Source organism: Branchiostoma lanceolatum, chromosome 4 (genome assembly GCF_035083965.1).
Source record: "Branchiostoma lanceolatum isolate klBraLanc5 chromosome 4, klBraLanc5.hap2, whole genome shotgun sequence".
NCBI lineage: Eukaryota > Metazoa > Chordata > Leptocardii > Amphioxiformes > Branchiostomatidae > Branchiostoma > Branchiostoma lanceolatum.
In genome coordinates, this window is record NC_089725.1 from 3,539,404 (window position 1) to 3,555,495 (window position 16,092).

The 16,092-nt window shown below is 39.4% G+C and overlaps 1 protein-coding gene across 1 annotated transcript in view; it reads right to left on the bottom strand.

The window, feature by feature from the left end:
• Window positions 1–5,182: 5,182 nt before the first annotated feature.
• LOC136432257 (sec1 family domain-containing protein 1-like) overlaps window positions 5,183–16,092 on the bottom strand; it is a 30,568-nt gene continuing 19,658 nt past the window's right edge. The window contains exons 14-23 of the mRNA XM_066423352.1: window positions 13,318–13,388; window positions 12,740–12,819; window positions 12,023–12,085; window positions 10,868–10,943; window positions 9,083–9,136; window positions 8,682–8,734; window positions 8,140–8,173; window positions 7,604–7,669; window positions 7,225–7,302; window positions 5,183–6,753 (exon numbers count right to left, since the gene is read on the bottom strand). Coding sequence (XP_066279449.1) covers window positions 6,724–6,753; window positions 7,225–7,302; window positions 7,604–7,669; window positions 8,140–8,173; window positions 8,682–8,734; window positions 9,083–9,136; window positions 10,868–10,943; window positions 12,023–12,085; window positions 12,740–12,819; window positions 13,318–13,388 — 605 coding nt within the window. The 3' untranslated portion in view covers window positions 5,183–6,723. The remainder of the gene's footprint in view (window positions 6,754–7,224; window positions 7,303–7,603; window positions 7,670–8,139; window positions 8,174–8,681; window positions 8,735–9,082; window positions 9,137–10,867; window positions 10,944–12,022; window positions 12,086–12,739; window positions 12,820–13,317; window positions 13,389–16,092) is intronic.

Below are 16,092 nucleotides of genomic sequence, written 5' to 3' on the forward strand. Positions count from 1 at the left end.
TGCCCCCAGTGCTGTTTACCTGCTATCTCGCAGCAAACGGTACGGAGATCTTCTACAATACCAAATCCACCTCTCTCTGAACTGGAGATGATGTGGATTTCCTAGAGGAGGAAAAAAGACACTAGAAAGACTCCTACCGGCTGCGGCCAGAAACCTGAAGGACTCAAACCCGTTTGTGAATGAAGGCAAAACAGAGTTTACACATGTCTATCTGGCTGACAAACCACTACGAGGAGAAGAGGAATGGAGGAAAAGCAAAATCCTGGGATCCCTACTCTGTAGTTCTGCCGATGTAGAAGCACATTGCATCATGGGCAACATTGATTTTAGATCCTTCGGATCTTCAGATCTGGTCCGAAGATCTAGAATTCCCTTTGCAAAAAAGCTAACAACTGTACAATGCTTGCTGTGTCTCCATCATGATATATTAATGCAACAGTTGGGCAGCACCAAAGGCAGTTTTAGAGAATCTGGACAGCTGCCACCGGAAACACCTGCGTGTGATTACAGGTCTTCAATGGCCCAAGAGCATGGTGACAAATGACACGTTATACAAAATCTGCAACACAACTCCTCTCTCCGAAAAGGTCGAACAACTCAGGCGGTCGATGTTTGGACATGTCCTCAGAATGCCACAAGACACAGCTGCACAAAAAGCCCTGGAATTTTCAATATTACGATCCAGCAGATACAAAGCACGCAAAGGAAGACACTGTGTCAATTTACTCAGCAAGCATACTGAAGGGAGACCTCAAGCACAGAGGGCGAGGCCCTCCCACAACAGGAAAGAAACTCCGGGAGCTAAGGGAGCTCGCAGGATGCAAGGAAAGGTGGAGGGAAATGAAGAAAGACTGAATGCAGCTGCAGGACGTTTCAACGACTGCAGATGCAGAGACCAGTGGATGATGATGATGATATATATATGACACCCTTCGACAGAATTGCTTCAACTGCAAATTTGTGGGGTCGTGTGGCGCAACGGCAGAGCGTTCGGCTCAGAACCAAGAGGTCCCGAGTTCTAATCCTGTCATGTCACCGATCTTGCGCCCTTGGGAAAGACACTTTATACGACTTTCCTCACTCCACCCAGGTGTAAATGGGTACCTGGCTTCGGTTGGGGAAGGTCGTATTGAGGTCACCTGGTGGCGTCGTGTGGCGGAAGTGGTAGAGCGCTCGACTATCAAACAATGAGATCCAGTTTCGATCCCCAGTGTGCCATGTCCGGACTTGCGCCCCGACGTTGTGCCCTTGGGAAAGGCACTTTACACGGATTTCCCCCTCAGTTAGAGGGACAAGTCTCCAACGGCAGTTGTCTTCAACTGGCGGACGAGAGCAGCGCCAGGCGGGCTGGCGTTATCAAGGCGGACCTTGAGCTTAACCAAGTCATCCGGCAGCTCGCTGCAAGCATCCCAACCAGAACAAGCACGTCTCCCTCGAATTGGTGCCGCTGGAGAAGACGGATGCCCAAAGTGTGTGGGTCTCAGGTTCGCAACCTGTCATACACCTTAAGCAAATCCACGCGAAGGCTACCGTGTCAACCCTCCTCACTCAGGTGTGGGGACTGACACGGTCATCGTACTCGATTAACGAGTGATTGCCAAGAGAGGTGGCGCCGAATGGCAGCCGCCCAGACCCTTGCGACAATTCCACATAATGCACATGTGGATAAGATATGTATATGTATATGTTGTGTATTATGTGAAACCTGTAAACCCTGCATCGATTCAGCGCTAGAAAGGCTGCCATTGCGGGTATAATTTCTAACTAATAAAAACCATTCTTTAAAAAACAAATTTGAAACAACAGCAAAACCTCATTTATTCTCCTACCATGAAATAAAACCACCGCAAAAGTAAATCAATTTACAGTATCTTTTGTAACCCTGCTTCTATTGACCCAGCCCTCAATCTCATATTTCTGATTTTGATAAGGGGAAGAAATGCAGTCTCAATCTTATTTACTTGAGTTTCACATCCTCATACCTTGGCAAAATGATGTTAACCTTTTAACCTTTGCCGAGTAGGTTATGTTTTGCACAGCGTTCGTGCGTGTGTCATTCCTTCCTTCCTTCCTTCACGATAACTCAAGAATGCTTGGATGAATTGTCTTGATATTAAGTCTTGGTATGTGGGTAGGTCTTCTTGATTTGATTAGATTTTGGGGACCCCTAGAAACTTTCTATGGTACTGCAGCGGAACTTCCGGTTTTGATATCTTGTGTGTTCTGAACATGCTATGGTTATAATTTTCTAATGGTATATAGCTCTTGGAAGGGAGAGTAAGTCATGCACATGTAGGTTTGGGCCCCCTAGCAACTTTTTGGAACTGCAGGAGCCGATTTCGTTTCAAACTTTTAAAAAACATAACTCAAGAAGGGGTTGACGGATCGTCATGACATTTGGTATGTAGATAGCTTAAGTGATGATTGACAAAATCATATGCTAAATATGCAAATCAGGGGCTAATTTGCATAATTGATCAGGAAAGCTTAAAAATCCGCTGCAAAGGACTCTCAAACACGTGACGTGTAACTGGGAAAGAGAGGAATATTGATAATCAGTTATGCAAATTATTACCTCATTTGCATAATAATTGGTAAAATACTATAATGCCATAGTGGTAAATGATGGGGTTTTCATTATCAGACATAAATCATGCAAACGAGGGCATAATTCACATAATTCATTAGGAAATGCTAAAATAGCCGTTTTTGCTAAGATAAGACTCTCATACTTTGAACTTGTTTTATTTGTGCAGAGAAGATGATCAACTGACATACTTCATGCAAATGAGGTCCTAATTTGCATAATGAATAGGAAACATTTATGATATGCCACTCGAAAAGGGTAACATCAGTCATGTACATGTTGACCATCTTCTAGACCAGCTAGAGTTCCACGAACACATTACCTTCGCCAAATAATCAAGGCTTACTATGGAGAGTGGCTTAATCTTAGACTTTAAAAATCATTTGGTGGTCCAGGACTAGTATATGTGTCTAGTGTCTAGTTTATATATGTTACAACTGGTCATGAAAAATATGAGTATGTTGATATCATATGGGCCACAAAGGTTTGATATTGCAGTGTTGTAAGTGATGATGAAATGGTAAAGTAATTGAATATGAATAGAATAAATCTTTATTCCATATCATACATATTTTGATGGACATAGTCAAAGTGACTTTTCAGTACCTTGTAGTGTTGCAGTTTTGGTGCAGTGGCCCATTTGTTCATATGACCTACTTTTGTAGGGCCAACTGTTTACATGACTGGGCTGGGGCATAGTGTTCCCGAATTCCCATCATTTACCACTATGGTATTTCAATATTTTCTAATTAATCATACAGATTAGGTAGCTATTTGCATTATTGATGACATACGCAATTTACTTCCTGTGGCATGAACTATCTACCACACAAAAATCATGACCGTAGCACTTGCAGAAAAATTGACCTCAAACTTTGACGCTCCGCTGCAGTACTTTAAATACCTGCAAAGAGGTCCATTATCAAACTTAATTAATTGACCTTTCCTTCTGCGAACCCTTCCCATCCACTAAATATCATGCAGAACCATCAACAGTTGTCCACATACATACTCAGCCCGCACAGTACTGACGGAAAATGCCAGGTGAACCATTTTCGAACTTGACCTCGGAACTGCTACTCACCTATGAAAAATCATGAAGATCCATCAACATTTCCCGTTTGTTGCCAACATACGAACACACAAGCATCCCAAGTCCACTGCAGTACTGTCGGAAAACGCCAGGTGAACCATTTGAACCAACTTGACCCTCGTTTCCACAACCAAATATCAAAGGGTTCTAAAGTTATGCTCTTGACATACATACAGACCCAGCCCACAGCTGGTGTAACCGAAAATATAAACTTCTCGTGGAAGGTAACAACACAAGTTGTTCAAAGCATGAGTCTTATCTTAGCAAAGAAGGCTGCTGTAGCATGACATAAATTATTTTAAGGAGACCCTGATTTGCCTGATTGTTCACCTTTACTCCATCGTAATGCAACAAGTTCGAAATTCCTGTCATTTATCAATAATTATGTTTAGCCATACCTATAGTATGGCTGAACATATTGTTTTACTCAGGTTTCTTCTTCTTCTGCTTCTTCTCCTGTCAAATCTTCAAATCGAAAAATCTGTCATTTTTTGACCAAATGACCTGAAATTTGGTACAAAGGTAGTGTTGGCAAATACCCCCAGCCGTTTTTTTCTTCATTTTTTCGATATTGACCTTGAAAGTGATTTTATTGAGGTTTTTCTGACCAAAAACGTACATTTTGGCCTCCTGTGCTCTGTACATCCAAATGACCTGAAATTTGCTATGGGGGTACATTGAACAAATAGTCAAAGAACCCCATTCGCACTTTTGACATACATCACTTCAAAATACGATTTTGCAGGGTATTTTGGGGAGAACATTGGGCATTTTACTCATATGACCTAAAGGTCAGTGACCCCAACCGCACCTGGCCTGCCTGTGACCCTTGCAACCACCTGATTGGCCAATTGAGTTAATTAAGTTATCTTGCATTTCTGGCGCAGGTGTGCTAGTATTCATACCAAATGTGGTATTGGAATGCGTAGGACATGTGCTTACATGGCTTTGTTCACTCTTTTTTAAACAAAGATATACATATCCAGTTCCTATGTATTAAGGAGAGACTAATTGTTTTTAAACTCAATTTTGGACTCGGGCGATCCATTTTTTTTAGTGGAAGTATTTTAGAATGGTCCATTGTTATTTGGGGACAGTCCATTTTTGGCATGGCGAGGAGTATGGCTAAACATGCTGTATTTGCTCGCAAATGTTGCCTTTCTAGTTAATCATAAATCATATATCAATATGAATTATAATATTTTCTAATCAATCATGCAAACTAGTTCTTCATTTGCATAACTTTCTCAGTTACATGTCACCTGAGTGTTCTATCGTAAAATGCAGCTAATCTATCAACTTTCTACTTATATACAAAAATCCCAAACTATCCTTTAAGCCCTTCTAGAGTAATTTCCAAGCAGATCTATCAGTGGCAATAGCAGTACCGAAAGGTCAAAAGCAGTTTTATTTACTTTTGCCCTTTGGATACTGTCACTGCCACCGGTATCAGGACCTACATCCCAATGGCAATACCACCAAAAAAACACACAGAAGGCAAATAATGATTCATAGTTCATTATTGGTAGTGAAAGCTTTCATTCAACTAATAAATTCTCTTGTACAAGAAACATGTCTTGAAACAGAACAATTTTCCCTCCTACTTTTGTATCAATCTGTGTATTTTGTCAACCTCTAGCCTATAAACATAAACATTCTTATCAAATAATTATCATTAATCCAGGTCAGTCTCTAGGACCCATCCCTCTGAAAGAAATTGGCTTATTGTGACAGGCAAAAGTCTCCACAAAGCCATTTAAAAGTCTGCAATCAATATCATGAAACTGATGAAAATGTATTTCTGTAAGCTTGAAATGACAGATTTAACAGCAAAAATAAACTCCAGAACAATGAGTGGGACGGGAAAAGAAATAAGCAGGAGACAACTCTGAACATGGCTTAAGTGGGAGCTTCACATCATACATGTGTTAACATTGTGATTAAGTCACAAAAATGACATTTTGTTAACTTCCTCAAACATAATAATCTACATATAATTTTGATGCTAAGATTGCAATATAACTGTTACAGTAAATAGGAATACATCTATGGATTTTGTCTCCAAAAAGCTAAAGTCTCATAGAATGCTTTCAACAAGAAGCTGACCAAATTACTTGTGCAGTACAAATCTCTGTATAACAAAAGAGGCATACATGTACAAAATGTGACAATTCAAGAAAGTGCTAGCATTTTGCACAAACAAGCAAAAGTTTTAAAAAGTACTAATCATGATACAGTTAAATGATTAAGTCTAGGGTTTGTTTTATTCAAATCTCCAATAGCAAATTCTACACTATTCTTCGTCCTGGAGTCTGATTATATTAAATAAAATTAAATAGGGTGTTTGTACATTATGTTACAGCTGCCATGCTGGTTGGTTGAACTTGAAGAGTCAGACCTATATATCTGCATGTACAGGGCTCGAACTTCATTTTTGGAAATAGGTGCACTGGTGCACCCAACCCAAAATAAATTAGGTGCACAGAAAGAATTTCGGGTGCACCACATAAAATAAAGTTGAATGTCAGCAAAACATAATTATAAAGTTTAACGCCTCTCTTCAGTTGGCAATTCTATAGCTAACTTCAAAATTTCAAACAAGTAATACATCAAATAAAGTACAACAAAAGTTTCTTCTGATTCTTACACGTCAAGAATATTGTTTATATATATACTAGTGTACAATGGTACCTTTGCACTATAGCGTACAAAAATATCTAGGTGCACCAGTGCACCCACAGTCAAAAATTAGGTGCACAGCTCCACTATTTCTAGCCCTGAATGTACAATAATCATGTAGTGTCAGCATTACCTGACTGCAATCACATTTACCCAGCAGCTTCCAGATTTAACCCTCTACGAGCAGTATGGCAGACAATACTTATGTCACTATCACTTGGATGCAATAGGAGGAATGATAAGCCCGACTTGAGTGAGTGAAGGATCTACATGACGGATCTGATGCTTGAGTTACAGTAGTTTTAGAAGACATACATTGGTCAAATAGAATTTTGGAGCCTTGGTTTTGTACTTTGTTGATCTGTTAATGTAGCTCAGTTCCTAACTTGGCCAGCTGAAATGAAAAGCAAAAACATATTAAGTTGTGGTGGTGGTAACGATGGTGGATGTTTAGGCCACAACAATTCAATTAATTGGTTCTTACATTAAAAAAAATTATACTCCTGAGCTGGAAAATCAACATGAAAAGAGTCTGAGAAAGTTTGTACCTTGGTATACACACAATTTTAGGGAGTGATACAGTCAGATGCAAATTCCTGCCATCATTCTAGATCTGTTTTCATGATGCTCACATTTCACTTGGAAATGTTTGAGAACCGATGATAGAAATTGATATATGGGGATTATCGAGATCCAAGGAACTAAATAGATTTGGTCATCATATAAAAAAAGGCATTTTCTTGGGATTGGAAAGGTAAATCAAGTTGTAAAATAACTATAATTGTGGTTTTCATTCAAAAGATTTCAACATTGTTAAATATCATTATACAGTATTGCCCCTGGATTAGAATGGTACTTGACTAACCTGTTTAAGGAACAATGTGGCGTTGGACAACTCTGAACAACCATATGTGATTCTCTTGATAGAGCCACCTGACTTGCCCTGAAACAAAGTCAAAATGATCCATAGGATTAGTGTAATATAATATGCCGTAAGGAACAGGGTGTTTGCATCCATGCCACTACAATTGGATGGTTAAACCTAGAAGTTGCCAGCAAAATGTGAAAATATGTAAATCATACGTAGACTTGGTTGTGTACAAAGAGTCTTTTTATTCACTTTTTTTCCTTTCCTTTTTTATTCACTGACAGTGACTTACCAACCTGATGAAACTATTCACGGAAAGTCAGGGAAATGTACATGGAATGACAATGCTGTGACCCAGCTGATCATGAGAACTTACCTTGACATAGTCCACTAAGTTCTGGTACTCAATATAGTTCCCACTGCCAACTATAAAAACTATGGCCTGTAAAGAAATGTTACATTTAGAATGGGGAAAAACAACATTCAGCAACCATGGTCATGACCATGAGTATGATAGTTCTAGCTCAAGTTCAGTGGAAAACCGGGCTAAAACTACAATGTACAGCTATAAATTTAGTCCATCATTAGGCCACACCAATTTAATTTCCTTGGTTAACAGAATTTTTAAAAAGATGCTAAATTGGAAAATCAACATGAAAACAGAATCTCAGAGGAAAGTTTGTACTTTGGTGCACACAGTTTCAGGGAGTGAACACGGTCAGGTGCAAGTTTTCACCCCAGTTTTTTGTATTAATGATGTCCTCATGCTAAAAAAAAACACACCGTTAACCGACAAATTAAATTGGTGTGGCCTTACCCAAAGGTTTGAGACAGACAGCAAATCCTGATCTAAATTGTTGTTTTTTGAGAACAAATGCCTATTGCTATTCTCCACTGGAGCAAAGGTCTTACCTCCTGAACTGGATTCCTGTTACGAGGTATTGAGCTGTAATAGAGTAAAAATGATTTTAAAAAATGAACACATTGACAGGTACAATGGACATCAATGATAAGTAACATGGACTTCATTGACAGGTAACATGGATATCATTGATAGGTAACATGGACATCATTGATAGGTAATGTGGACATCATTGATAGGTAACATGGACATCATTGATAGGTAATGTGGACATCATTGATAGGTAACATGGACATCATTGATAGGTAATGTGGACATCATTGATAGGTAACATGGACATCATTGATAGGTAATGTGGACATCATTGATAGGTAACATGGACATCATTGATAGGTAATGTGGACATCATTGATAGGTAACATGGACATCATTGATAGGTAATGTGGACATCATTGATAGGTAACATGGACATCATCAGAAAGCTGTAACTTATGACATGACTCTAGTTTTCAGTTTCACCTTTTTAATCTTAAGTTGTTTTAACACATTGCAACAATTACTGTTCAATGAACTCTATGATTTTCACACAAACCTGTCAGTGACTCGGAGCATTTTGGGGTCGAAGTACCTGTAATCTTCTGTATCCTGGGCACATAGCAAATGACATAAAAATCATCATTTGCAGTTCATCTATTGCAACATATGACACAAACTAATGATCATTTGGTATGGCTGAATTTCAGCAAAATATAGTGCTAATTCATCATGCATGAGTGTAATACATACTTGTACTGACCAGGATATATCCTAGCAATATACAGCAAAACATTTAGAAATTGCAAAAAAAATCACCTAAGTTTTACAACAAATGACATTTTGTCTTGAATTCCCCTATTATGATATGATTATACATTTATGATATGGCACATTATGATTGAAAAAATGATTTACTGTTTAGATTGTAATAGAAAAGCTGGAGTTTTGACTGCTAACCTGGTATGACTTGTTGTCGATCAGAGCATCGGCAACTCGGGTCACAGGAAGATTCTGAATAAAGACAAAACAAGTGCTTTTGAATAAAAGCTGGATTTTGGGACCAGGGAAAAGAGGTCTCTGCACCAGGGTTGTATTTGTACGTCCGGAGGGGCCATGAAGGAGTGCTGCCCTGCAGTGGTTAAAAATAGACTGGAGACCGACAAGGGCCTACAAATGCAATATCCTTGGATTATATATAATGTACATACATGACTGAATCAAAGATGGCATTTTCAAAATTGTGGGACTGGGTGAGAATATATTATAAAAAATATTCATATAAACTTGACATATATCAACTCTAATTGTGTAAAATTTGTTTCTATTGATGGGACTGGGTGAGAATATATTATAGAAAATATTCATATAAACTGCTTTAAACTTTTTAATGAACAAAACATGACATATATAAACTCTGTGAGTTTTCATTTAATGCTGTATTGGACAACTTTGGACATTGAACATAACTTTCTGACCTGGTACAACCCGATGCGAAGTAATCGCAGCAGCATGTGCGAACCCCCTCTCCCAGAGCTACTAATTTCAAAGATCACACTTGGAGCCATATAATTTTTTGTAAATTCAAAATATCTAGATTGTTGTCTTAAATACTCTCAAGTACAAGGGATAACTTTTCAATGGTAGAACACTTGGTCCGATATGTTGAAAATTATGAATCAGCGCTCCCCCCGGAAAATAAATGCTGGTGCTGGCCAGAAAGCCTACAACGAAGGCTATCAAATATGGGTACACGACCATGGTTTCTCAACGTTCATGAAGGCAGCAAAACCTGGTATTGTGCTTTCATAGTAATTCATACTATAGACCACATATTGACAAATTCAATTCATAAAAAAATTGAGCACAATATCTTAAAGAAACACAAGAAAATTTGCTCACAATAAGGCCATAATGTACAATTCAATGAACAAAAGAGGCCCGGTAATTTGGTTTTTACGCCCTCCTCTGGAAACAGTAAATGTGTGTGTATCAGCTAGTACATAGAATGGATGTTTTAAAAAGAAAGAAAAAAATTTCAAGGCTGGGTTTGGAAGCTATGATGTGCTGTTCATAAGACGCTGCATGTATATATCAAATGGATGTTTAAAAAAAAAAAAAAGAATTCCATAAACGGTCTTGACCCGCTGACCTTCCACTCCCGAAGTGAAGCTCCCCGAACTAACCGACAGAGCTAACCGAACTCGTCATCTAAACCATTTCTGTTGATTTTGGTTCATTTTCTTTACATATTCTCATCATGATAACGTATTGTATACCATCTGGAAAATGAAGACATATGTAGATGACCTGGTTTACAGGATCACGCGTTCTAGGCACAGGTCCCGGAGTTGGTTGAACCAACCAACCATTATCCATGTATGGAAGCATCCATCCATTGAAAGGTGTTTTCGGTTATAATGAGATGAGCAAAAGCAGGGTTACATTTTTTGGCAAATAGAATTTAAGTTAGGCTATCAATCAATCAATCAATCAATCAATCAATCAATCAATCAATCAATCAATCAATCAATAACCTTTAATCAGAGTGTAAAAATGCTCTGTCAGCCTTGACAGCACTGGTTGCAAATGTTAATCTATGACATCCTTATCTGTCATGAGACAGTTTTATTTTGTACAAAACACCCAACATTGTTTCATGAAACTCGGTCACGCAACAAATACGACATTTACTACCATAATTCAGCAGACAATTATCATATTCTAGCAGAAATTTGAACTTACATGTTTCTTTACCACCAGATTCTTGACGCCTTCCATGACAAATTCTGATCCTGTGTTCATTAGTCGAGAGAACATGCTGCAACAAAAGAAATTTTTCAACAGTCCTTAAAGGAGATAATTTCAGTTTTTTGACCTTTCAACCCCAAATCATGTTTACTGTATATGTAGGTGGCTTATTTTTTTCTACCAGTCCCAGTACAATATTGAACAATTTCAAGCCCCAATCCATGTCTACAGATTTGACTCCAGCAGGAAGGCAGTGCTGTGCTGTGATGTGATGGAGCTCCGGGGGCAACCATTACTATACTGATGGACAGGCAAAACTGTCCAAGAAAACCACTCAGTGGACTTGGAAAATCTGATCTTTTTGGACAGGTGGTCTTCTTTCAGAAAAGCAACATGACAGAGACATAATGGTTTCCAAGTTGACATGTTTTAATCACAAATATTATCATTTACAGTTTTTACATACTGAAAAATTTGAGACAACATAACTCCAGCCCTGCCTGCTGGGGTCAATGTGGACATGGATTTAGACTCAAAATCACTCCAAATTGCGGAGCTACAGTGAACATGACTTTGATTTGAATGGTCCAAAAACTGGAATCTCATACTTCTCCTTGACTTTTTCTACCACTACATATCAAAGAAAAGACCTTTCTGATTCAAGAACAGGTCCAGATACAATCCAGATCTTTTTCTACCCGTGAACCAAAATAGTTCTCCAACTTGTATAAAATATTCAGTAGTTTCAGAGACATACACCATGCCAAACAACAGCTTTCATCTGCGCTGTTTGTGGCAAACACTGCAAGAGTAAAGCTGGACTCGTCGTCCACGGACGAGTCCACCGACGCTGAACTGATCGTCCGGCAGGATGTTAAGGAGCTGATGATGATGAGTTTCACAAGCATGTACATTTATGTAGGCCACTGTACATTTGCCATTGCATTGAATTACCTATGCCAGTAACTAGGTGTGAGATCGAATAAAGTTCTGAACGGGAACTACATGTATGCAGCTACAGCTTCTTTTCTGAAGATATCACGTGACTCATGTGTACTTGTGGTTGTCCACTACTATTTGCCTACTTATGCCAATAAGTTATTATTAATATTTGATTTTGTGCACATTTAATATGTTGCATACATGTACCTTATTGTTTTGGTCCCTCCTCCCCCATACTGACTGGGTGCTGCTGTCATCTTTGTGAAAGCCCTGCAGTAGCAAACAAGAGTCCTTAGGACACAAAACTCTGTGAAGTAATCATGATGTTTGCAGTGTGGCCTAGGGTGTTTGATACCAATTTCTTTATAACCTGTTTCCATTTATGTCCAGGTAGTTGTTCATTATAACACTAGGCAGTAACCAAGGCAGTATAGCAAGCCACAGCCTAACCTCTGCTTGGAGAGTAGCCCCAACTTGTATAAGACAGGCTACCATTAGGCAAGTAATAGCTGTTTCAATGGCTTTACCACACTACATGTACATTCAAGATGAGGGTATCGATCTTTAATTCTACAAAAACTGACAATACTGCTACGGCACCCAAAATCGTGATGTTTCATTGGGACCTACATGTATTAGCATAATCTATAACAGCCAATGAGACAACACTTTTCAAATAAAAAGCTGCAAACACACAAACACAAAGACAGTCCCCCTGTATATATTACACACACGCACGCACACACACACACACACACACACACACACACACACACACACACACACACACACACACGCACGCACGCACGCACGCACGCACGCACACACACACACACACACTTCAGGTAACAATAATGGTTTACTTACCAGCAAAAAATTAACATTGACTTGGCTTTGGAAAATATGAAAGGCGTGTGTACTCACTTCCATCTTTTAATGTAATGTAGTGGTGCCAGATCACAGTTTGCAGCCTGGAGAGCTACAGCATATTGGTCAATTTCAGCCTGGAAATGAAAAATTCACAAAAACACAAACTTTACTACTGTTCATTCTGGACAATACCATTGTACCTAAGGTTGCAGACTATACTGCCAACGATCAACTAACCACAGGCTCAGAATGACAGCTCATTTGTACCTACATTTGTACATGTAACACCAGTGTTAGGAAAAAAGTAACACCTCACAGAACTATAGTCTCTACCAGACTAACTGCGCCGTCTATTGGGAGAATATTTGCAAGGGGAGTTTGGCCATCGAGGGTTTCATTCGCAGTAACTGTCATATTTGACCCTCTCTCCGTAGCCGACTCCCTTAGCATACTATTCATCTGTCTGGCCAATTTCTACTATTTTACCAGCCATCTGCAGGGCCTGGTAAAGGCTACAGTAACTACAGGATTGTTTGAAATGCACATGTAGTAAGAAATGCTAAATGAAAGAGTCAAATCTCAAAGAAACATTTAAAAAATATAGTCTTAAGTTAAGAAAAACAGAAGCTTACATCAGACATCGTCTGGGCACTGCAGATGAAATAGATGATAAACAGCCTCATTTTGTCCTCTGGACTACCAGCTACATAAAAGGGAAACAAGAGCCTTGACTTAGCACATCAGGTGAATGAAGTTTAGGTCTCATCAATTTAATCTAGTCGTTAATAGATTTAAAAACAAATGTCGAAAGGGAAGATTAACATAAAGATAAACAAAGTCTAAGGGGAAACCTTGGCGCACAGTTTCAGGGTGTAAATTCAAGCATGTGCAAATGTCCTTTCAGTCCTCTGTCTGCATTATGTCCTCTTACTAAAATATTACTTTGGAATATCCAAAAACAAAGGAAATGACTAGGTGTGGCCTAAACAACACATGACATACACAGAAATGAGGGTCAAATTGTTAAATTTCTTTGATTTTGAGTTTATTAGGATCTACAATTAGCTTAACAGCTACTCTTCCTGTGGTCCATTAAAGAAAATGACTGGACAAAACTACATGACACACAGGAAAACAACATATACAGAATATATTTGAATATAAATGATAAAAGAAAGATAAAGCTACTTGAGGTCTACATGTATATACAATGTTGACAATACATACCGTATTTTCTCGATTAAAGTACGCACCCTAATTAAAGTCACAGTTGAAATGTCCCGACAAGTACATGTCCTGAAGGCAGTTCCAACCACAAATAATTGTTATAAGTGTAGTAACTCGTTTTCTAGCAGGAACTTTTCATGTTTCATTCTTTATAAAGCACGTTGAACTTCATGGTTAACGAACGTTACCCTGCTCGGTTCATATAGCGCGGGCCATGAGGTACAGATTTGCAAATCATCGGAGGAATCGGCGATCATATTCACAACACTGGGTAAGAATGATGTGATCAGAAAACACTCCCGAATACTGGCAATATATATTAGTTATTTCTTGATATAAAATCCGAAGAACGCCACAAAATATAGTTTTCACGGCAACGCATAGCAAGCCGATCCAGCCCGGCGGACATCAGAAAAGAAGCGGGATGATGGCGAAAATCGTCCCCTACTTATATTTTGTGCAGCCTACTTTCTTATAATTTTCGTGTAAGACCGAAAAAACTATTATATAAGTTTGAGTCCCGGTATTTCCCCGTGAAATACGGCGTTACATCCAACCGAAAACTGGAAACCGCAATGTTTTCCTGCCGAGTCCTTCGCTTACCATGACACGCCTGCCGCGGTTAGATTGCGTAATACTATGCAAATATTGCGTGACGCAATCCCCTCACGCATCTCCTATTGGCTGCTGCTAAATTTTTCGCGCCAAATGGCGAGGCCAAACAGGTTGCATTTCCACGTCCGAGCTTTGATATACCTGCCGAAATTATGCGTATTATGACGTTTATATTGGTGCATACACAGAACTTAACAGGTCAGCCTTACAAGAAAGGAGTCCTCTGTCAAATAGTCCGCTGGCAAAGGGTGCTTTTTTATCGAAAATTTTGCCGCCGAAATCACCGGAAGTGAAACGTATCTCAAAACAATAACATCGTCACTGGGATCGGGATTTGTATTTCTTCTTCGAAAATCACAAAATACACGCATGCATGTCTTACGGATGTCTTATTTTTATGGTGTACTTATGGTGCCGGTGTTCTTTTCGGGGTTCCTTGGGCACTGAGCTGGCAACGGCTGGGTTCCGAACCATGCCGGCGGCATGACTTGATCCGGGCGCCGGGTGCTCAGTACGCCAGATTTCTTGTGTACTAGTACTGAACGTATCTATTTTTCGTGTTAATATAAATGATGCACATACGAAACACTGTCGTTTATTGAAGTTCAACTTTATTTTCTCGCGTCAACATTCTTATCTAACGTTATATGGACGAATCGGTGCTATTCGACGGTCCCCTCGTCCTAGGCTCATTTCCGCCTATTGGTCACACCGTCACAGTGATCATAATGTTGTGATTCTTAAGTCCAAGACAAACACTCACACCAACAAAACCATGACAAGGTCCGTCAGACCTTTTCCTGACTCAAAAATAAAGGTCTTCGGCCAATGGATTACTGCCTACGACTGGGAACATGTATTGAACGCCCCGGGCACTCAATCAAAAACTGATATCTTTTATGACAAGATTCATAGCAAACTGAATGAACATTTTCCTACTAGAATCATTAAAATGCACAACACAGATAAACCTTGGCTCACCCCTGAGATAAAGAAACTTGTAGAACTTAGGCAAAAAAAGTTTGCCAAAAAAGAAGTCAGCGCCTGGCGAACTCTATGAAACAAGATACAAAGGAAGATTAAGAAAGCCAAGAAAACGTTCTATAAGAAAAAAATACAAGCCCTCAGAAAGGACAATCCCTCACAGTGGTATCGGGGAATAAAAACCATGCTAAACACACGTGGCAAGGAACTCACACTCCACGTCGACGGGATACAACCCGAAAACGCCAAAGCCACGGCTAATGCGATCAATGACGTATTGTCCCAGGTAACAAGATCACTTGCACCATTAGACTTAGAACAACTACCTACATTCCTCCCAGCGATGCCCCCACCGCTTATCCAGCCATGGGAAATGTATGAGAAACTCAAAAGAGTCAAACTGGGGAAAGCTGCGGGCCCCGATGGTCTGCCCACTAGAATTATTAGAGAATTTGCCTACGAACTAAGTGTGCCAATGACAGACATTTTTAATGCCACACTTATAGAAGGACGTGTACCAAGGCAATGGCGCCAAGCCAATATAGTACCACTTCCCAAAACATGCCCCCCAAGCATCAACG